At 35.9% G+C, this 23,011-nt stretch overlaps 1 protein-coding gene across 3 annotated transcripts in view; it reads left to right on the top strand.

The window, feature by feature from the left end:
• PPFIA2 (PTPRF interacting protein alpha 2) overlaps positions 1–23,011 on the top strand; it is a 113,017-nt gene that overhangs the window by 60,157 nt on the left and 29,849 nt on the right. For all 3 annotated transcript variants that reach the window (XM_050988013.1, XM_050988015.1, XM_050988014.1), the window contains exons 8-18: positions 518–601; positions 937–1,068; positions 2,018–2,080; positions 4,060–4,151; positions 6,541–6,676; positions 7,152–7,372; positions 10,189–10,426; positions 11,784–11,813; positions 12,709–12,839; positions 13,356–13,510; positions 17,786–17,879. In XM_050988013.1, coding sequence (XP_050843970.1) covers positions 518–601; positions 937–1,068; positions 2,018–2,080; positions 4,060–4,151; positions 6,541–6,676; positions 7,152–7,372; positions 10,189–10,426; positions 11,784–11,813; positions 12,709–12,839; positions 13,356–13,510; positions 17,786–17,879 — 1,376 coding nt within the window. The remainder of the gene's footprint in view (positions 1–517; positions 602–936; positions 1,069–2,017; positions 2,081–4,059; positions 4,152–6,540; positions 6,677–7,151; positions 7,373–10,188; positions 10,427–11,783; positions 11,814–12,708; positions 12,840–13,355; positions 13,511–17,785; positions 17,880–23,011) is intronic.

Here is a 23,011-nt window from a genome sequence, read left to right as displayed (position 1 = left end):
TTGACTTGTTAGTCTGATCCAACCTCTTCTACCTCATCTGATGATTATCAATATGTTATGGAAGCTAAACTACAAGAAATGATCTCCATACGTAGGAAGGTAGTCCTACTGGACTTTACTTTCTATTGCTGAATAGAATCCATCTGATTTGTTTTCATTTTATTAAACTTTTTTTTTAAATTGATAATCAACCATCGTGCAGTTCAGTGCTTCAGGAGCTTACAATTTTACGATGGCAGGTTTGTGTTCAAACCATGCACAGTCTGCATGTTACATTTGGCTGATTTCATTGCTCATAAATAACTCCAATGTTTTGCTGATGCTTGGATGTAACAGGCCTTTGTAGCTGACACATTTCAAGCAATGCTGTTCAGCTGCCTGTTTAAATAAAGTTTATTTTCGGAAAACTAAGTTTGCAGTTAGTAGTAGCTTGCTTTATGTTTTGTTTAAACTTAACTGACATAAAAACTTCCAAAGACACCTAAATTACAGAAAGAGTCTTTCTATTTTTTTACAGGCAGAAGAAAGGCATGGTAACATTGAAGAACGTATGAGACACTTAGAAGCTCAACTTGAAGAGAAGAATCAGGAACTTCAAAGAGTATGTGCATTGCAAACTGCTTCTGTGCACTTTTCATTTGCCAGTACAGTGCTGCATTATGCACTCCAGCACCCAAAACTACCTAATTGTAAATGTTCTGTTTGTAGCAGTGATAGCAGCACCTTCCTACTTTACTTTACCATCTTACATCCAGTTGCAGAGTTGGAAGCATTCTGGTGTTACAAAAATGGATGTGCATTAATCAGTAACTGTAATTAAATTTCCTATGAAATTCTTTTAGATGGTTATAGCTACTTTTTTTTTTTTCAATGATACATATCTGTACTGGTTGATTGTGGACCCTACCAAACTGTCTCATCTATTCTACATTAAAGGCAAGGCAAAGAGAAAAAATGAATGAGGAACACAACAAAAGGTTATCGGATACTGTAGACAGACTTTTGACAGAATCCAATGAGCGTCTGCAACTACACTTAAAAGAGAGAATGGCAGCACTTGAAGAAAAGGTACAGTACAAACAGCAGTATAAAGTTAAGCTTAATAAAGATTTCCCATGTGTTCTACTTTTATCAGGATGGAGGCATCATGCTGATTTTGTATTACCAAATATTACCACAAATGTGGTCCAACTTACTCATTTGACTCTCAATTCAAGAGTGGGCTCAAGTGTCTTCCCAGACGAGCTGCAAAAATGCTGAATATTTTGAGTCATGTGTTTGTCAGCCAAGAGCCTGATGAAGAGCTTGGAAAGGACCAATGTCCTCATGTGACAGGCTGCATGAGGTAGTGAGAGAAGGTGGATGAGAACAGAGGAATGACCACTTTAGATGTGCCATCATTTCAGTGTTTTAACATGCTGATTTCACCTCACTTCCTCTGGGAAGAGTAAAATGCTGTCACCACAGGAGAAGGAGCATCTAGCCTTGGAGAGGGAATATTACTTAAAGATTTTCTACTACGTGAGACAATGTGGTCCTGCAAAATTCAAAGCTACTGACCTTTGTATTTGCCCTCTTTAATCCCTCCCTCTTCTACTTATTCACCTTCTGTATGGTCTGAGGGGAATCTTTTGGTGTTTTGCAGAAGGTATTTCAGAACTTCTCAGATGATGTGCTTCTGGTTAATATCATTGAAAAAATATGTGATATGGAGTGAGAGATGGGCTCGCCAAAAGAAGTTATTGGGAGAATTGGTGGTGTAAAGATGAGGCATTTGCTCAGTTGAACCAAGATGCAAAGTTTTTGCTGGTCTAGAAGACACGTGTTCCTACATGTTTGAATTCTTGTGGTATTTAAAATTTAGTATAAAATCCAATTGAAGCCTTGAAGAATTTTTATTTTGAAATCTAACATATATGAACTTTGTAAACTTGTACATGTACATAGTGATATCTACTACATTCACATATCTCTAATTTCTTCCTTGCTTATTTTTTTCTCTTATTTTTATTTGTAGAATGTTTTGATTCAAGAATCTGAAAGTTTCAGGAAAAATCTGGAAGAGTCCTTACATGATAAGGTACTGTGAAATACTGTGATTTTATCTGGTTTTATCAAAATATGTAGATTATTTGGAAATATGTATATGGAATATTAATTATCCAGCTATCATGGAAACTCTTCCTGACATAAGTGAGGATTCCTTTAATCACCTAGATGCAATAAATAGCCTTAGAAGGTCTCTGGCAGTTGTTCTGAGTGAAGTTCATGGTTGATATCCTAGCCTCAGGAAGGCAATACCAAAATTCATGTTGATTTTACTGGCTTTGGAGTTTTTCTTCTATCAGATTTAATTCTGAAAAAGCCTTATTTAACAGAGATGTATGCATAACTGGCTGCACTTTCATAGTGAAGAACGTAATTTTTGGATTTTATGCAATTCTTCTTAACAAGTGCAGTGGCATTATGCTAAATATAGCTGAAAGTGACCTTTCTTCAGTCCTTGCAAATTAACCCCTAATGCTGTTTAGTGCAGCAGTCAAACTGATTATAAATATTTCTTCCAAGAAGATACATTCCAATCCCAGATACAGGATTTTGTTTTGAAGCTATTCCTGCCTTGAGTGCAGTAGCATGCACAAATGTATTTGCATTCAAATTCACAAAAATGTTTTTGCAATGTATTAAATCCCTGTGAAAGCAATTGTAGCCAATTTTAAAAATATAACTCTATTCTATACTAATATAAATACATTATATGGCATCAAAAATCCAGACCTTTGAGAAAAATAACAAAAGAGGTATCTGTTAAAAAAATTTTTACTTTCATCTACATTAAGGTAACCTGTAGAGACAGGCAGCAAGATTAAAGTACCCAAAAGGACAATCTGTTTCAGTGCCCCACCACCCTCACCATTCCTGATATCTAAAACCTACCCTCTTTCATTTAAAAGTCCTTGTCCTGTCACTACATGTTCTGATCCCAGAGCTTCTAAGTGTTCCCCATTGAAGGGATTATTTGTTTCACATTGATGAAGAATCTGATGAAGCAATTTCAGATAGATGGACATAGCATCAGATACTAAAAATCTTTAAGTAACTGGCAAGTGTTACCAATAGAATATCAATCATCTCAGTAATTCTGTTCAATCAGGAAATATTTTAAAAATACTCTAATACTATTTCAGTAATTATATACTAATAATTCAGTAGTAATAGTCACTGAAACTGATATTATTTATAGATAGTATTATTTATAGATACATTATTTTTAGATATTAATTTTAGATATAAAAGCCTTTTCCTAGCCTTTTGCTATACTGAACGTTTCCAACTCTAGGAAGAATAGTGTTATATCTTCATCCCATGCTTGTTCTTAATTTGTTTTAAAATGCTTTCATTTCACTTTATTAGATAGATAACAATTATTTGTAGAATTTGGGAGCAGTGCTGTTTTCCCTAGTGGTAGCTGTAAATAGAGGGGTTTTTTTAGTTAGTTCCAAAAATCCAGTTTTGTGGCAAAATGTCATTTTTTTGCCAGCAGCACCTCATACTAGAGTCACATCAACTCAACAAGAGCAAGACATACAGCTGCAGTTCAAGTCATCTGAAATGCAGTTCTCTCTAAGTCTGGGTCTCTGTCAGTAAATAGAAAGGCCAGTATGCAATCCCATAGTGTCATAAACACATGTAGGGTGGAAAAGATGATCTCAGAGATCATTGGGTGCGACTGTTACTCTTGCACTCTGTGGGGCAAGTGATGAGTCACACAATGAACTGTGCCTGCCTTTAGGGTAGGAAAAACATAAGTTTCAAGTACAAACTTGTCCTTCTGACACATCCAGGCAGTGGTAAAACAGCAGAGTGCCTTACCACCTCCTTTTGATGTGTACATCTCATTAGTAGTAGTGAGACTTAAATGAGCTTCCTTTTCTTATTATAGCCAGTGTTACATTCAGTATATCTTTTCTTTCCTGTTTAACTGTACAAGAACAATATCTCATAAAATAAATATATTTTGTATCACAAGTAAGTATGTCTTACTCTTCTCATTTCCAGGAAAGACTTGCTGAAGAAATTGAGAAACTGAGGTCTGAACTGGATCAAATGAAACTGAGGGCTGGCTCTTTAATCGAACCCACCTTGTCAAGGTAATATTTTGTGACAAAAGTTTTCTCACTTTAAGTTGAAATAGACGTAAATGTAAATGGCAAGTATTTACAGAAGGGATGTGTTCAAGCCACGCATGAATGTAGCCATGTATTTCTTTTCAAATGTAAAATCTGTGCAGTTATTATTATTGTTGCTTTTCACCTTTTTCATAGGTAAGCAGGGCCTTACATCAGTGAGTATACACTGAAATACTATGGAGATTAAAAAAAGTCTTTTAAATTATGAAATGTTTTTAAAAGTATATCCAAATATACTACTTATTTCCCAGACCTTAAATATAAATTAGAAACAATCCTCTTTAATGCTGAAACTGATCAGCATATTTATGATCATATTTGTTCTATAAATAATATATTTTCTTTTTCTTTATTAGCAAGGCATAACTCAGCTGTACTTAGTGTGTAGCAAAAGACCACAGAACTTCAGCTGAATGTGAAGACATTATTCAGGGAAATCTGAAAACATCATAATCAGACATTAAACATTGTGCCTCTTTTTGATGGAAAATCAATATGGGAAGAATAGTGAGAAAAATGCCATAAAAATAACAACAAACAGCTGCAAAGAATTTATCATTCTAGAAAGTTCTTCTTGCTTAAAAGTGTCCTTTGCTATTAAACTGTTGCTTTATTGATAACTGTGTGCCATGTCCTGTTTTATAATAAGCAACATATTAGTTTTTAAAACCTGCCAGCACACCTACCAGACAAAGCTCATGGACCAAGACTGAATTGGGAGCACTGTATTCATCTAAAGTTACTCTTGTTCAATGGATTGGGTTTTTTTCCATCAGCTGTTTCTTGCCCATTGGTGTCCTCAGACATCTTACTCAGTACCTGGACATGGTTTCTCCCTCAACCTTTTATTATTTCTTGGAATAATAATTTTCTATATGTAGAGGAGTGTAAGCTGATGAAATTCACAATGCGATGCTTTTAGCTTTTTGAATTTTTGTTCCCTTGGGAATGTGACTACAGGCACACAACACATTTTTCTTGAAAGTGCTTGCTAGGACAGAGGCTACTGAGCTGCTGCAACAGCAGCTTTGGTTTTTAGAGCATACTTGGAGAGCAGCAGCTGTTCTTGCTGGGTAGATGAATATCGTTAGATTGTGCTCTGTAAACAGGAGCTGATTAGCCCTTGTCAAAGAGCTGTTTGAACTTGATAATCTATCTAAATATCTTGGGAATTCAGCAGGTTCCACTAAACAGTGTATTTTCCCTTATGCAACCTGACCTCATGAAGCTCCCAACTCTCTCAGACCCAGCAAGCTCTGAGCATTAAATTCTTCCTATTATCAGCCTGTATTCAATCCTGCATTGGCTGGAGTTTGTGCTTTCAGGAAAATAATGAAGCTGGTCAGCAGATGAATATCTACAACTAGAGACTGGAACCTGGACTATTTCTTTTTTCCTGCCAGCTTGCTTCACAACTGCCAAATATTATTGATTATGAGAACAAAGTTCTATTGAGACAATTACTGTACACAGAAGATAAAAACAATCACTTCCCTCTGTGGGTTTTTTGTTACATTTCATTTTTGTACTGTGATCATGCTATTCGTGTATTTTTATATGGAGATTGCAGGTGTGTTAAGAAACGGAAATTGTTCAGGTTTCTACTTCTGCGGTCGAATTCTCAGATGGTGCTTGGAGCCTTTGCTCTTCCACCTTGGTTCTACAGCCCATGGTTAGGATACTTTTATTGCACCATGCAGTGAACTTTTGGTGCTGCTGTTTGATTAAGGACAAAGAGGTCAGGGACCACTGTTTGTTAACCAGAAAAGAGGTGCTGAAGTCATCCTGTATAAGTCTCACTGCAATATCCCAAGACTTACCAGGGCTACAGGAAAAATTGGGGGTTAAAGCACTGAAAGTGTTATCAAATAAAGATTAGTAATTCCTAAACAAGGTTAAATATCACAGGTCAGTTCACTAATATTTTCATAATGTAGAGCATAGACTTACAGCAGGAAAGCTTTAATCAATATGTTCACTCATGAACATGTAACATGCTTAGAGTAACCTCGGGCATATTTATGAATATACAGGAGAGTACATTCAGCTGCCAGTTCTAATTATCCTGAAATGTGCTTTTTCCTGTTAAAGTTTTGGACAATAAGTTTTTCTATACTTTCATTCAAAAAAATCAGAGGTTTTATTATTTGGTTTCTCCCTAAATTTTCTCATAAAATTATTTCAGTTTTTAACTTTTAAATTATGTTTTGTGATGTGGTTTTCTCATTTATTATGTGACACATTAAAGTTTGTTGGAAAAAAAAAATCTGTGTTGCTAGACTGAAAGTCATTGGATTGTTGTTGATATTCCTATTACTCTCTCAGTGCACTTATGTAATTCTGTTTATAGACCTCATCTGGACACATCAACAGAGCTGAGGTACTCAGTGGGCTCACTGGTGGATAGCCAGTCTGACTATCGGTCAACTAAAGTGATAAGGCGACCTAGAAGAGGCCGGATGGGAGTACGCAGAGATGAACCAAAGGTTAATCCCCAATTTCTTCTCATACATCCCCTGATAAGAGAATGTGTTTGAGGCTGTTAAGCTTAGAGTATGTGGGGCTTTCTTCCAGGAAGAAAACAACAGCAGAAAAAGCTACCCACCAAACAAGAAAACCCAACCCAGAGAGCAGGGCTTTTTCAATACCTGCTCAGAGAACTGTTGTACAAAATGACAGCAGAAAATGTTTGGGTTCAGACATCAAAGTTCAAACATACTTGATTATTTGTCTTTCCAGAGTGTCTTTTTGTATAAATTTTCCTTATAGTAATTTGATACCCAAATTACAATTATGTGAAAATACTTTATGCAATTTGCAGTAATACTGCAAGCATTAAAGGAGCACTTATAACTGAATAAGTATTTTGAAGTGTTCGTTGCTTTCCTTTCCAATTTTTTTTGAAGTTCAGCTTTGCAGTTTTCCCTGATATAACCCATAGGTGTTTTAATTCCTGCTCAGGTGAAATCCCTTGGCGACCACGAGTGGAACAGGACTCAGCAGATTGGTGTCCTGAGCAGCCATCCGTTCGAAAGCGACACCGAGATGTCGGACATCGATGACGACGACAGAGAAACGCTGTTCAGCTCCATGGACCTGCTGTCACCAAGTGGCCATTCCGATGCCCAGACCCTGGCCATGATGCTCCAGGAGCAGCTGGATGCAATCAATAAAGAAATCAGGTATGTAGCCTGAACCGGCTGTGGTGCACTTAGGGCTGCAGCTTCAAGCTTCCTATAGTGCTTGAGTTCAGGTGCCATTCATGGCAGTTAGGAAACAGCTTGTTCATTTAGAGGATTGATAATGTGTCTGCTTTCCAGAGGAGAGTATTGCGTGAAGATAAGAACTGAGTCTTTCTTTCCTACCATAGAAATTTCTTTCAAAACACATTCCAAGTGAAGAACTGTTGTCCAGTTGAAGAAAAGTAAGTTAGAGGAGGCTGAGACATGGCAGATTTCACAAGTTATTGTTCACAGTCCTTTTATCAAGGTCTTTTTCACTGTTATACATGACTCCACTTGCTCAGTAACAGCCTCCTATCAGAAATATTTTATTTCTATGCTCTTCATGCTTCCTTCTGGCAACTATCCCTATGTTAAATCTTATATAAGCCATGTGTTATAAGACATGGTTTTGATTTTCTCTGTAGACACAGAATATGATTTTTCCTGTTCCAAGTTGGATTACAGTGCTTGGATATAGGTAATGAATAGAATATATATTAATAATATCTGTGCAAATTTAATGGAGTGGTAGAAAATCAAATGACATGTTTTAATGAAGTGATTGTTATAAATAAAACCATATTTCAAGACTAAAGCATTCTACATGTTTTTCAGTAAGGGCAACTTTCAAAAAAACTTGGTGTGTGAAAAACATCCTCTCATTAGCAATTGTTTTCCTGGAAGGAGATGAAGGAAATTATAGTAAATGTGTTAGGGACTTTCTGGTAATACTAGAAACAGAAATACTGTGGTTAGAAATATAATCAAAACAAAACAGACTGATTTGGCAAAAAAAAGAGAAAACATTCTCTGATCAAGGTAACTTTAAAGGAAAAACTCTGTTGGAATATACTGAATTTGAATAATTTTTCTGTTTAGGGAAAAACCTTTTATTATAAATCTAGAGCTTTGCATTTTTTACTGTCCCAGAATGTGTTTGTTCAGATAGAATTACACTGTTTTCTCAATTCTTTCCTACACCTGTCAAGATACAGAGTCTAAGTGATATTTTGGTGTTGGGAAGGTAAATGAATAAGTGTAAGTATAATCTCCTTCAGTGTACATAAAAGACAGAACCTTATCCATATTTTCTTTTATTACAAAGAAGTCAGCACTGTGGCCAGCTCAGGAAGCTGTAGATGCAACATTTATATTTGTTTTTAAACAATACTAGTAATTTACTAGTAATAGTAATATTAATTTATTATTAATTTACTAAGTAATTTACTAAGTAAATTTAATAGTAATTTACTACGTAATACAGTAAAGGGCTTTCACAAGGAACAATACTTGCAGGTGACATATTGGGATATTATTTGTGCCACCCTGAATCAGGTCACTGTTATCCAGGGTCTTGCCTCAGATGTTAGATAGAGTTTTACCTCTAAAGGGAAGCAAGGGTGCGTTTTTATACAGCCATTTTTCACTGGAAGTCTACTGAGAGTAGTTTATTTTCTCAACTGCTAATCTTGTACTAAAGTATAGGCTTTTATTATCATAGCAACTATTAATAAAGGACCAGATATATAATTTTGTAAATTTTTTTATGCAGTTCAGGAAAATCATTCTGCAAGAATAGTCTTACAAACTGTACTGCATTTCATATTTTCTTGGTTTGTTTTATTTTAATTGACAAGCATGATAAGGGTTTTTAAAAATTTTTGAGATCTCGTAAGATATTAAAAATGTATTTTGCCTTAGATTTGTTTTATTATACAAGATTATTCAGGGTTTAGATCTCTAAAATGAAAAACGTTGCTATAATTCCCTTTCAAAATATTATTGGCCTTTAAGTTTCTTCCTTACATTCTTTCAAAAAGAGCTGCAGGTGTTTTATACAAGTTCTGAAACTGATGTTAGGGAAGAAGATTTATCACAGCACAGGAGTTTTTTAGGTTTTTCTTTTTAATATATTATGGTTTAATTATTGTGCTTGCTTAATTTCACTCAGAAAAGTCTGGTTCACAGTTTCAGCCTCCACAGACTTTGTATTCTCTCATTTAACATTGGTCTCTCATAATTTTTCCTTCTCTGTGGAAAAAAGACTACTCCTACCACAGGTTTATGGGCAAAGGACTTATAAACAAATGTTTTATTTTAAAGACATTTTTCCATTCTATGTGCAATCACAATTGAAAAACAAAACTAAAGAACCCAATGGAAGCATCCCGTTGAGGTGATAGATGCTTAAGAAATTTTTATTGCTTGCTAACAAGAAAATGATTTTAATGAAATTCACTTAAAAACACAGGGCTTTAGAAACAGCTATCATTTTTTTCATCAAATTGATGGGGTAAAACAGACAATTTGCTTTACATGTTCTCTTGTTTTATTAATAAGGATTATTTTAGCAATTCCCTTCTTAAAGGCCCAATTTCATTTGACTCTTAACTTTGTGATTTAGCAAAAGATAAGCAGATGAAGCCAACGTAAGCTTGGAATTAGTTATCTGTAGTAAATCGGATTGTTAACCCCCCTGTCTGGTTCTAGCTCCTTTGCAAAGGAACCAATATTCCTGAAATGTCATACATCAAGCCTTGCTGTTGGACACATTCTTCAAATAGGTTTTGAAGATGGAGGAGTTGAAAAAAATAATTTGATAACTGGTGATTAGGAAAATAATGTTGGAAAAGGTTCTTTTTTTAGTTATCTATTTTATTCATTTTTGTTTGCTCTTACTTTCAAATCTCATTTGAAATTAAATGGTTTCTAGTCTTGTTCTGGGGATATGAAGAGACAAATACAACAAGAGCATTCTTCTTTTACTTAATAAGGTTAATCCAAGAAGAGAAAGAGTCAACAGAATTGCGTGCTGAAGAGATAGAGAACAGAGTGGCCAGTGTGAGTCTGGAAGGCTTAAATCTAGCCAGAGTCCACCAAGGTACCTCCATTACTGGCTCAGTGACAGCATCATCACTTGCAAGCTCATCTCCTCCCAGCGGACACTCAACTCCCAAACTCACCCCTCGCAGTCCAGCCAGGGAGATGGACAGAATGGGGGTCATGACACTGGTAAGAAACCTTATGACAGTGTTTGATGTGATATTTCTTGTATTAAGTACTTAATCTTTTCACTGTATGACTGGTTCATCTCTCTAATTCTTCATTCACATCTTCATCATCTATACAGATAGCAAATTCTCTTGAATGTGGACATTTGGTGTCTTTGGGCTTTGTTATAGTGGTTTTGAGCATTGCATGATTCACTAAGGGCATGGTGACAGGATTGCTGAGGGCCTTCAGCACACAGGCTGGGGAATTATTAAGAAACAGAACTGCTCACTGGAATTACTTGTATGTAAAGAATGCTTACTAATGAAAGGTTCTTAAGTGATGCTGTTATTACACAATAGTCTGTGGAGCTATTGCTGAGTTTAAACTTCCAGGAAATGTCTAGAAGACATCAGACATTCCACTGCTTCTTATATTTTGATATACTTTTATATTTGGTATACTCTTTTATACTTGCAATGCTTTTATACATTCTTCATGACCATATATCATACACAATGAAATGAGTTCTTTGGTTTCCAGTAATTCATTTAACTGCTATATTTCAATATTACAGATGTCTCACACATAGACATCAAATCACCATGAAACTACTGTGCAAATAATTTCTAACATTGCTGTATCTTTGAGGACACCTGCAAAAATTTCTGGTTCAATTTGGAAAGGGATTTACAAGGAATTTAAGTTTGATCCTAGACAAAAAGAAACAGTACATCTGTCAAATATTTAAAGATAGTGTGTGTCAACATCTTTAAGATGCACAACTCTGATACTGATCTGAGAGCAGATGCAGGGTTCAGTGTGAGCTACAAGACATCTACCAAAAATAAAAATGCAAAGGGGGTTGCACAAGACCCATTCTAGTATTCTGCTGCTGCCAAGTAATACTGTAGAAGATAGGTGAATATGTATTCATTTCCAGAAAATGCCTATAATTTTTTCAGTCATGGTATTTGGTGATGATATTTTGTGGTTTTACTTGGTGGGATACCAATATATTTGTAATATTTGATAAAACTTCTAAAAAAAAATCTCTGTTGGGGATAATGTAAGTACTTATATGAAAACTCAGAAAGTGATACTATAGGCTTGAAATTCTTTGCTAAGTTATGAAATTGAAGGAGAGTGTAACTTTAGGAAAAATACCCAAACCTACTTTCCCAGAATGACATATTTTTCAGGGGTTATTTTACATTATTAAATCAAGTGTATAATTAGTATATAATATGGAGATTGATTAATATTTACTTCACACTTCATGAATGTGAGGACAACAAATGTGAGGGATTTTTTAATGCTTTAATAATATTTATTAATCATTATTTTTTGTTGTTTCCACTTCTGTTGCCAATCTAAGCCAAGTGACCTAAGGAAGCATCGAAGAAAGGTATGATACTGGGGTTTTTTAAAGTTGGGAGAGCCCATATATCACATTCCTCTGCTCTTTAAATAACTAAATCTTTACTGGGGTCCATTGCCAGCAACTGCATCCCCTTCTCTCCTTTTCATTCTATGCCTGAACATAATCATTAATCCTACCTGGAATGGCTTCCAGGGGTCACAGCTAAGCCACAGAATCAAGGCCCACTAAGTGATATCTTGGAGTAGCAGCCTCAACAGCACAAACTTAAATAAGGAATGCTTATTTTTAAAGAAGTATGGACACAAAAATCACTACATTCAAATGTATTTCAGCCATTCTTGTTGTTGGAGGAACTACAGAGAGATTCCTTGAAATATTCTGGCGCAATATAAATTTGTTTACAAAACTGGCACTGATGATGAAACTCCATGACATTATTTAAGATGAATCATTATAATGCTCTGACAAAATTGCTTTTTCTCCATGTCTACTGTTTGGCATACTGACCATTCTGGTAACTCACTGTGCAGAGAGTGGTTATGTTTATGCCTGTATTCACCTTCTCTCTTACACCCCTGAGAAACTTAGTTAACCTGAATAATCCTGTTTACTGCAAGGGACCCACTTACACCTAAGATTGTCTTCATGTTTTGACCTTCACCAACCTCTTCAGCATAGAAGGGATGAACTACTTCCAAAAGCATAGTCTCATTTCTTTTAAATATATGTTTTCATCTGCCAGGTTTAGAATTTTTTTTTCCCAACATCATATTTCAAAGAAAAAAAAAAGCCTTACAATTTGCTAGAAGCATTGCACTTGAAATCTTACGTGTTCCAGCCCACTTGACAATTTCATGAGGTGTGTATTGAAACATTCTTGAAAAGCTAATATGCTCTCATTGGAGTCTCTCTCCATCAGATTGCAGTAGTTGAAGAAGATGGGCGTGAAGATAAAGCCACAATCAAATGTGAAACTTCTCCCCCTCCAACACCCAGAGCCATCAGGATGACTCACACCCTTCCTTCTTCGTACCACAATGATGCCAGAAGGTAAGATGTTTGTAACATGGGTTGGTACTTCAGGGTTTACCACATGTTATTGTTTTCAAGTCATGTTGTTTAACTATTCCAAAATTACATGATTTCTTCCCTGTTTCTCATGTAATGAGAGAAAAAACCCTACCCATTGTCTGCTGCAAAGACCCTGAAAATATTTATCAGTGCTAAAGTACGTGCTGGGTAATTCTGTTTTGAGGTACAATTTTGATGACTACTGGAAGCAGCAATGCTACAAATCCTAGAAATAAAATCGGAATGCTGACTAGTGTATTGTTCATGAATTGTTCTTAGCAAAGCAAAAATATTAATTTTCAGCCTTGCCTGACAGAGGAAATGTGGTCTTCTGTTGCTCTATATGTTGTGTCAAATAATTTAAAGATGTGATTGTTTCACTTTTTGGGAGATCATTACTAAATTATAACCAATTAATTTATTTGCAGAGCTGCTCAGAAGAACATAAAAAAGTTGACATGTTATTGATTCTATTTCTTTATTATCATTTTGCAGTAGTTTGCCTGCTTCACTGGAGCCAGAAAGCATTGGTCTTGGCAGTGTCAGCAGCAGTCAGGACTCCCTGCACAAAGCTCCCAAGAAGAAAGGAATCAAGTCTTCAATAGGGCGATTGTTCGGTAAAAAAGAGAAGGCTCGACTTGGACAGCTCAGTAAGGAATTAGTGGTAACAAGCTAAGGTCACCATTTCACTGCCATTTTTCCATTTTTAATTTTGCTTTTTTTTTTTTTTTCCAGTTTCCAATTTGCTCATGTTTCTGTTTTGTCTGGCACAACTTTCCCATTAAATTTCACTGTTATCAGCAGTTATATTTGTCATGAGTTTGACATGACCATAACGTAAATGAAAGGAGAGTTTGGGCACAAGTTACTGGAGTCACCATCTTCACTGAACCTGGTGCTTCAACAGTCTGTTAAATTAGGGAAGCAATGGTAACACTGTATTGTTGAATAACCACATAAAGAGGAGGCGAGAAGTTAATTAGCAGTAAATGGCTATAAGTGGTGTACCTATGTGATACAGGAGGTCCTTGCAACAATGCATAGCTGCTTTTCAGATTTCAGTGTGTTGATAGATGCCCTCTATTGCCTATAGCTGAATGTCCTCAGGATAACTCTTACTTTTACAATTATGCTGTTCACAGTAGTGCTTAGCTTTCTCCCTACTTCTGTCCTTTTCCCTTGCTGAGACTATTTCATTCTACTTTACTCCTGGCAAAAATTTTCCTCTGCCTATTTCTATATGGGCACATGCCAACACAAGTATCAAATTGTAATGAATGTGTCACTAAAATTGAAATACTGGCTCTTTCCTAGTCATGCAGATGTTACATAATACAAATTTGTGAGACACTAAATTTTACTGCCAGGGTGACCATGTCACACTTGTAAAAAGTATTTTAAGGCCTTGCAGTAAACAATTAAGCAGCAAACATAAGCCTGAAATTAAAAATCTCTGGTTTTCTTGCAACGTGTCCTTATCACAACTAACAAACCCATTTCTTAAATAGTACAGAATAAAAAAGATAGTACTGAGGTCAAAGTATCGGAGTAAAATTGAAAAACTGAGTATTCTTCATTTATACTCCAACTTTTCTCCTCTCTTCCTGTGAAAACCATATGTTCCTGAAAAAAACCTATCTAATTTCTAATTGCCATCTGAATTCCCCCTTTTTTCACTATGAAAAGAATAAAACTGATTTATTCAATCTTTCAAATGACAATCTGTAAAAGAGTCTTTCAAATACACCTGTATGCCACCATCTGCATTTATGGCTAATTATAAAACTTTAGACTGCATCTAAAGTTAGACTTTATAAATTCACATTTACATTCCATATAACCTTTTTTACTGATACTGATGGTTTATGCCTAATAATCTACAATTTCTCAGTAAGTCAGGAACATAGAGGACAAAGATGCAATAAATGTGTTGGTCCTCCCTGTAGTTGTTTGGAATACGGAACAAAAATGAAACAACAGTTTCAAAGACTATCTCAGGAGCAATGAAATCTGGCAATTGAATAATTTCCTGATACCCACCATGATTAATAACGCATACAAAGAATTTGATAAAGCTTATTTTTAATTCCCCATACTACGTAATGAAGTTGCTTAAAGATATTAGTGGTTTGCAATTATATGAATTTTTTGTGACTTCCATTCTTTAATTCAAGAGCAAAACTTCAATATAATGCACACTTTATTTAAGGAACCAAGGTATACTAGCATGTATAAAATGAACAGTAAGACTGTTATTTAATCAAAAGGCAGGAGCAAAATATTTTTTAGAAATTCAAAAGACATTGAGCAGCTGAATTACAAGTAATTTTTCTCATCTTAATTTTTAACATATCTAAAGAGAATCATTTATTGAGGGGTCATTTCCATTCAATGGTAGTATCACAGAATTGTAGAATATCCTGAGTTGCAAGGGACAATGAAATTTTAAAAAGAGTAGTCATGGTAGTACTTGACTCAGTTTCACCACAGATGTGTTATCTGTGCAGCTATATAATTAGAAGTTCTATTTTTAGTAAGATACTACATCACAGAAATTTACATAGCAAGTCCTATCACTATGGCACTGCAAAATATTTGCATGGGTTTCATAACCTAAAATTATATTGCAAAATCAATAGAAGATTGTAATTTATTTCCTTGCTTCAATTAAACACTCTCATTTAATATAGACATATGCTTCTTTCATTTTTTAATATGAAAAATACCTCTTCTTCAAGAGCACCTATTTATACACTTAAATTTAAGAAACAGTATTATTTAGGAAACCTCCAGGCTTTTCTTACTAAAATCAACAGAGCCATGCTATTACACAAAATATTTCCTTGTTCTGTATTCCTTGCAAAACCCTGAAATTATTTCTTTTCTACTCCTAAACTTGCCAGAATTTTGGTTTTTTTACTATTTGATAATTTTGCCTTCTCTACTAAACCATTAGCTTTATTGTTCCAAGCCACATTCATGCCTTAGGAGATCTTTCTTAGAATCGAGATTCAAGATTTCTAGATTCCTTAGGTTTTGTCTAAGTCTTTGGAGTAGGAAAAAGGAATAAAAGGAATGCTACAGGGAGCACAAGTGCGCTTTCTTTCCTTCTTTTTTTCTTTCCTTCTTTGCCAGTCTCCTCTCTCTTGGCACGCACCACTTTTGTATTCTTCTCATGTTACATTTTAAATATTCTAGACCATAAAACAAACAATACATTCCAGGTGTTTTTAGAGTTGCCCAAGCAAGCTGATCTGCATGGCAAATGGAAGGGTCAGCTTGTTAGGAAACATTTATTGTGGCCACATCCAACACGAGGTGTACCCTCAGTTATTCAAAGGCCAGATGTATTTGGAGAATGGAGAAGTGCATTATGCCCAAGCTACTCTCCAAGCTGTAATAAACCCTCACTGCACTGCACTCATCCCATCCCTCTCCAACATACTGAGAGCTGCTCTCTCAAGAAAGGTGTAGTATGTTGACGGTTGAATGAAAAATGTAATCCAGAGTCAGCAGAAGCATTTAATGGGATTCTATAAGACTTTGACAGGCAAATGAAGTGAAAAAAAAAGTATACCTTCATGTTTTCTGCATTTGTGAGATGTTGCATCATTCTCGTTGTGAGACTTGCAGTACTGTCCTCTTTTGATAAAGTAAAAATCTGTCTAGACAAGCACCTGCTTTGAAAGAACAGCTTAAAGCCAAGCTTCTAAGTTTTTGTCATAGACATGATGCACTAGTAGCTTTTGTTCTCACTTGATTGACGTGCATGTAAAAATCTAGCTTGTAAAAGGGTCTGGTGCTATTTCACTTCATAACATTTATGAATTATTTTATTATTACAATCAACATATCAGGACAGTAATATTTTGCTTTGTGCTTTTTTATTATGCCAGCATCCACCATACAACTGTTCACTATCCATTAGCTGTGAAATAAGAAATTGCTATGTTCAAACAGAGTCAAGCATCACCATTTTTCTGCACTGTTGTCTTCTTTGTCATGCCAGTTACACACGTTCTGAACTGGAGCATGGGAGGAAGGCAGCCTTCAAAGGGGTGCTGCAGGGCCTCTGTCTGTACACATACAAGTGGGGGTGAGAGGGCAGTGTGAAGCCAGAGCCTGGAGACTGTACTGAGCTCCATGAGCAGGTCCCCTCTTTTTGAATCAGGGCAGTGATAAAAAAGTCAGATCATTTTCCACTTCAGTGCTAGGAAAGTCATGTCAGTGGCCATGTGGATAGTACCAGTCATGCCCTTACTTTATAAAATTATTTTATTTTGGTCCACATGTCTTACTGCAAGCTTCCTTTGTCACTCTGTGTGAGTTATTCGAGTTCCCTTGACTTTGACCGAATATCGGTGCCTACAAGACACATCCAGGGAGAGGTAGGAGGCTTTTTACTTATCCCTGACAGATTCTTTCTCTCATGTCTGGGAGTTTTCAGGGAAAATGACATCTAAGACCCTCTATGAAGGCAAAATGAAGACTTAAGCACTACCGCATTAGGTGATGCTGCATTATGGCAATAGTAGAGAGACAATTTGAGAGAACACGATTTGTACATTTCTCAACTAAGATTAAAAAATGGTGAGAGCACTGTTTTCTTAGCACCATGGGACTGAGTCTTAGGAGGAAAAGAAAAGTAGGCAAAGGAGATAAGGGTGCTCCTGTCATACATTTCTGCTAAACACAAAGAGGAGAAAACATGTTTTTTCCTCTACTATTCTTTCACATCTGGTAAATGCTTGTCAGAATTTACTTCTACAGTTGATAGATGTTCTCCAAAAACACCAGATGTCACAGCCTAAGGAAGCAAATATAGATGATGGTGGGTGGGAGGGGAATTGAAGGGTTAAGGAGGGGAACAAGAGAAGAGAGAGAAGGAAAAATATGGTTGGGATTTTGTTTGTTTTATTTTCCAGGAGGTTACATGGAAACAGAGGCAGCAGCTCAGGAATCTCTGGGACTAGGCAAACTTGGAACACAAGCAGAAAAGGACAGAAGACTAAAGAAAAAGTGAGTACTGTTTTTATGTGACTTTTTGGCTGAAAATTTATTCAAATATCAGGGTTTTTATTGTTTTACTCAAATGTGGAATGAGAAGCAAGACCATCTACTATGGCATTTTAGTAGTGATGTTTCTTTGCAGTGTAAAAGATTTTAAAGCTGCATATAAAATATAGGGGAAAACATTCAGAGTCTGTCAATTGTACAATATTATTTCATTTGTGAAAGAACATAGATTTATGAGAGACATTTTTCCATTTCATATTGTCATTAATCCTGTGCTTTTTCCTTCAGTGCAATTCTGAAGAAGTAGATACTTATTTAGTATCACAATGTAGATTTTCTTTTTCAAAAGGGTGAAAAATCTCTTTTGTATTATCTAGTGAACAGTGTTACTTCTGTTTCTAGATGTCAAAGGTTCCCCATAAACCCTAGCAGCTTCAGTTTATTTGCCTGTCAGCAAATGCAGACAAAAAGCAACCTAGCTTTTTGTTTGCATCAATTATATAATAATTTAATGCTGTCTTTCATGCACCTCCTTGTAAAAACAGTACTCTGACTCATAGCAGCTGCCAGGAGCTATGAAGAACTAATAAAATAAGGCTGCAAACACAAAAGAAACCTCTTGGCAGCATTGCACTTACAGTGTAATTAGAGGGTGTCAGAAAAAGACGGTACTTGAAACTGACTTTGCAAATTCATTCTGCAAACAAATAGGTTTATTTCATCCATGACCATTCACTTTAATGCTATTATTTGGATTCTGAAAGCCTCATTTTAAAATTTTCTGGGTTTTCAGGTGGGTTTCACTCTTTTAAGATTCCTTGGCTGAATTTCAAGAGAATTTTCAGTTCTAATCCAAAGAATCTAGGGATAATGTTTGAACGTCTCTTTAAATTTTTATGTTGAATATTTTTAATCGCTACTTTTGTGTCAAGTGCTTGATGAAATATAACTTTAAATGTACACATCCATGTAATGTACAAATGCAAACATTCTGTTTAAATCAGCCTCAATTTAGCAATTAGAGAAGCAGTCACTGTGCTAGCTGCAAGAGAAGAAATGTTTTCAATTCAATTAAGACTCAAAATAGCATTCACAGGGATGTTACAGTTGATGAGTCGTGTCCCTGTATTTCTTATCTATACATAATCAATAATTTTAGAACTATATGGATGTAGATTGTGTTACCATGGTGTTTTTTACTAAATCTAGAAGGCATCTTTGAGGCCATTATTACCATTCATAAAGAATATAATATTATTTTCAGCAGCCTTTTTTTTTTTTAAGTCCCAATGTACCTTCCAGTTCTGAGGGCTGAATGTATCACAGTATTGAAACAATTTTGAAGGGACAAATGCATTCATTTTGTTCAGTTTCTTATCTGTTAGCTCATTAAACTGGGTAAAATAACAAGACTTGGCACTCACAACTGCAAACATGACTATTTCATCTACAGATTGCCTACCAACTTTTGGGTCTGTAAATAAGGGGTTTGCAGATAATCTGTTAATAAATTTCTGTCCAATCTCACACAATCCCATGCTTTCTACTTTTCAAATCTTTCCTTTTTTTCTCCTGTGTCTGTCTGTCCTTGGTTCTTTATGGATTAGATGTAATCAAAGTGTCCTCTGCTGGAAGGAAAGGAATCTTTTCTTTGTGACTATGACTATTTTATTAGTCTGAACAGTATATTATTTATTCAAAGTATGTGTTCTACAACTATCTCATGAAGAAATTTAATTTTTCCCCTGTGCCTTTTAGGGTTGCCTGTCTTCATTGTTTCTCACTTTAGAATCCTCAGAACTGCAGAAAGGTTAACATACATTATTGCTAGTTTATGTATATATGTATGTATATGTTATATCGTTTTAGAGGAACCATAAAATAGGAAAAAATGTAACCCATTGTGTTAGAGCTATACAGGAGATTCTGCTGAATTTTGGCAGTCATTAGGGTGCCAAGCTATCAGCAGAGTGTAAGAGAATGAACACCTCCTTGTAAGAAATGCAGTCACAGCATCCCAGAATGGGTCAGGTTGGAAAGGACCACAGTGGGTCATCTGGTCCACTCCCCTGCTCAAGGAGGGTCATGGCACAGGATTGTGTCCAATTGGGTCTTGAATATCAGTCATTTATTTGTATGTCTTACCTTAGAAAATATTAAATTGAGAAAGTCCAGAAAGTAGTTTAAATGAAAAGTTTGTTGCAGTGGGTCACATTCCTTTGCACCAATTCTTGACAATGCCTAATTCCTTCTGGAAGCAGCCTTGCCATACACACAGTAGGTGCCAGGTTACTGAACTGTGTAGTGCACATGAGGAATCTGTGCCATGTAACCTTAATGGTGGTGGGGATGTGTGGAAGGTCTTTCTAAGACATAATGAGAGAAGATTGAGAGTAATATTTTCCAGCTCATGGTGTAGCAGTAAGATCTATAGCAGTATGATTTAAGTCCCAGTGGTCAATTCCTCCTTTACTGCTAAACAAAACTGCTCTACAAACCCTTCAGAGACAGTGAGCACAGTCACTGCAACACAGAACAGAGCACCTTGTAAGCATTCCTAACTGACTTGGATTAGGACATAAAAGCCCAAGAGAGCCAAACCCACCAACAGGATGGGAAAAGTATAGGCTAAAGCTGAGAGGTACTACTTTGTATTACATTTCAGGTCTGAGACAGCTTTACTTATGCTGGCTTTGTCACTCCCTTTAAACCAATAAAAACCAAATCCAAAGCAGACAAAACCAAAAACAACCTCCAAAAAACCCCTGCAAGAAGCACCCCAACAATACAAAAAGCCTTGAAACAGAGATGCCAGAGCCAATTCTCTCTTCTATGAAACAAGTATAATACCACATACTAAAATTGTGTTTCCCTTTGAGGGGTGCAAGTAAAGTGAAGAGGCTTTCAGCCCTATTAACAGCTCAGCAAACAGTTCAGTGGTGCTTCTGGTGCAGGAAAACAAGGATTCTCTCCTTGCTGTGAAATAGAAGTCAGGTTCATCAGTGTGATCAATATATGAGTACTGTGCTAGTAGTCATGATCTTCACCCACCTCTGCTAGTAGCTTTGATTTAGTTTGGATACAAGTCGTTATAAAAGGACAGATTCATGTTAAAATTATATCCATGGTACCTCTTAACTGAAAAATGCTTAAAATGCTAAATTTCTAATTTTGTATTTTTAAATGTATTTAATTTCATCAGTAATTCCAGAAGGATGCCCTTATCCCAGGGATAAAGATGCATGACATTTCAAATTGCCAGGTACTGCAGTAGCAGGTCCTAATGGTACATCAGGTGTCCTGAGCACCTGCTCCCTCAAGCAAGTGTTGCATTGACCCTGGCCCCCATGGAGTTAGGAACACACTGCAGTGTGTTGTAGTGCTTTAGCCCCATTTGTTTGCATGGAATCAGGTATTGAATAATACATTTCATTCTGAAAAGTTTAATGAGAGAGTGTGGTAATTTTGGAGACAAATTCTCTCTCTGGTGATTATAGTGTCATTAACCTAAATTTCAAGGTTTCCCTGCTTCTTGTTTAATAAATGCTATTTAGTAAAATTTCTTTCAGTTTCAATTGACTGCTTAGGCATCATTAAAATGTAATTAACAGTTTGTCTCAATGATATGCTAGACATTTATAAACCTCCAACAAGGGTCTCTATTCATCCAAAATTTGGTTATTACAGTAGATCTCTTTGGAACAAGCCTTACTCCTAAGGAATCAAAGAGAAATTAAGGAAGCTGTGTATAATTTTGAAATTATACCCAACATCTCTTACAAGCTGAAAAGATGAATTTAAGTTGCCTGACTCATCCATAGATTTTTTACTATCAACATTAAATGAATGACAGTTCTGGTTCATACTGAAACTTTTTAGGTCTTACTATCTAGGAAACAAAAGATGAGTTTAAGGTGTTATTCATTGTTTTGTGAAATTAAGTGATGTTGGGGTGTATATGTGCTGGATTTTATAATTTTAACTAGACTTTGTATTTCACTTCTCTTATTCTCTATAAAATGTGGTGATATTTTATATACAGAATCTTCTGCCTTTTGCCTGAACTTTCAGAGCCTGTTTGCCTAAAGTTCCCTTGTTTAAGAAAACTCAGGGTTTAGGACTAGAATTTTTAGTGGCACAGATACCATCTGTCACAGTTACATTAAATTGAACCTTCCCAATGATTTAAATAGTTTGCACTCCTCTAAACCATACCTTTTGATTAAGATAAACTCTCCAGAAGGTGAAAATGAAGAATGGATCTTTTCTCTTAATATATTTTTTCCTAGTGATTAACCATTCACCCTCTGGAAAACACTTACCTAATTTCCAATTCTGAATTTTGTAGCTGACTCCAGCTGCCATTCTCTGTGACTGTGTATAGACTGTCTCCTGTGTTCATGACATCATCCTTTGTGGGTGTTGTGCAAACTGTGCATGCACAATGACTTAGCCTTGGCATTCACACAGGGCTGTCATGATAGCCCAAGCCAAGACCCAGCATAGGAAGTTCAGGTCAGTCCAGTTTCTATTGCAATGTCTGAAAGTTCCTGAAAGGTTCAGCAGAGTCATAGTGTCCTCTGGAACAGGAGAAGTTGATAAGTGTGTGTCCCACAAGACGATTCATACATCAAAAAATGAGTAGATAATACTGTGGTTAAAATGAACTGCATTCCCCTTAAAAATGCATATCTCCACTGACCTCGTCTCAGGTCAAGTTAAGGCACTTAAGAGAAGCTGTATAAATGTTTTACTGTCTTTTACACTAAAATGCCATACATTGAGCCCTTTATGAAAATATTGTTTAACCATGAACTCAGCCAAACTTGAAATATTAGCAACAAATAGAGTTGTCTTTGCTTCCCTTTTTGCTGTAACGATCCAAGTGAGCATCAATTGTTTTCTCATCCATAGTTTTGGTCAGGAATGATGTCCATTTGCCCATACCTAAAAGCTTCACTGGTGGCAAATACAGCTCTAGAGAGCCCTGCTTTGTACTGCTCCAGAGGCCAGGAACCCTTCTCAAATGTAATGTTTGATTTGATCTGCAACAATATGCAAAGTAGCAGCAAATAAGTGTCTCTGGATAAATACAAGATGTATATATATATATCATATGTTGCATGAAAGTGTGT

The sequence above is a fragment of the Serinus canaria genome, chromosome 1A, assembly GCF_022539315.1.
Source record: "Serinus canaria isolate serCan28SL12 chromosome 1A, serCan2020, whole genome shotgun sequence".
Taxonomy (NCBI): Eukaryota; Metazoa; Chordata; class Aves; order Passeriformes; family Fringillidae; genus Serinus; species Serinus canaria.
The sequence above is the reverse complement of the archived record's forward strand: the minus strand, read 5'-3'. Positions and strand labels throughout refer to the sequence as shown.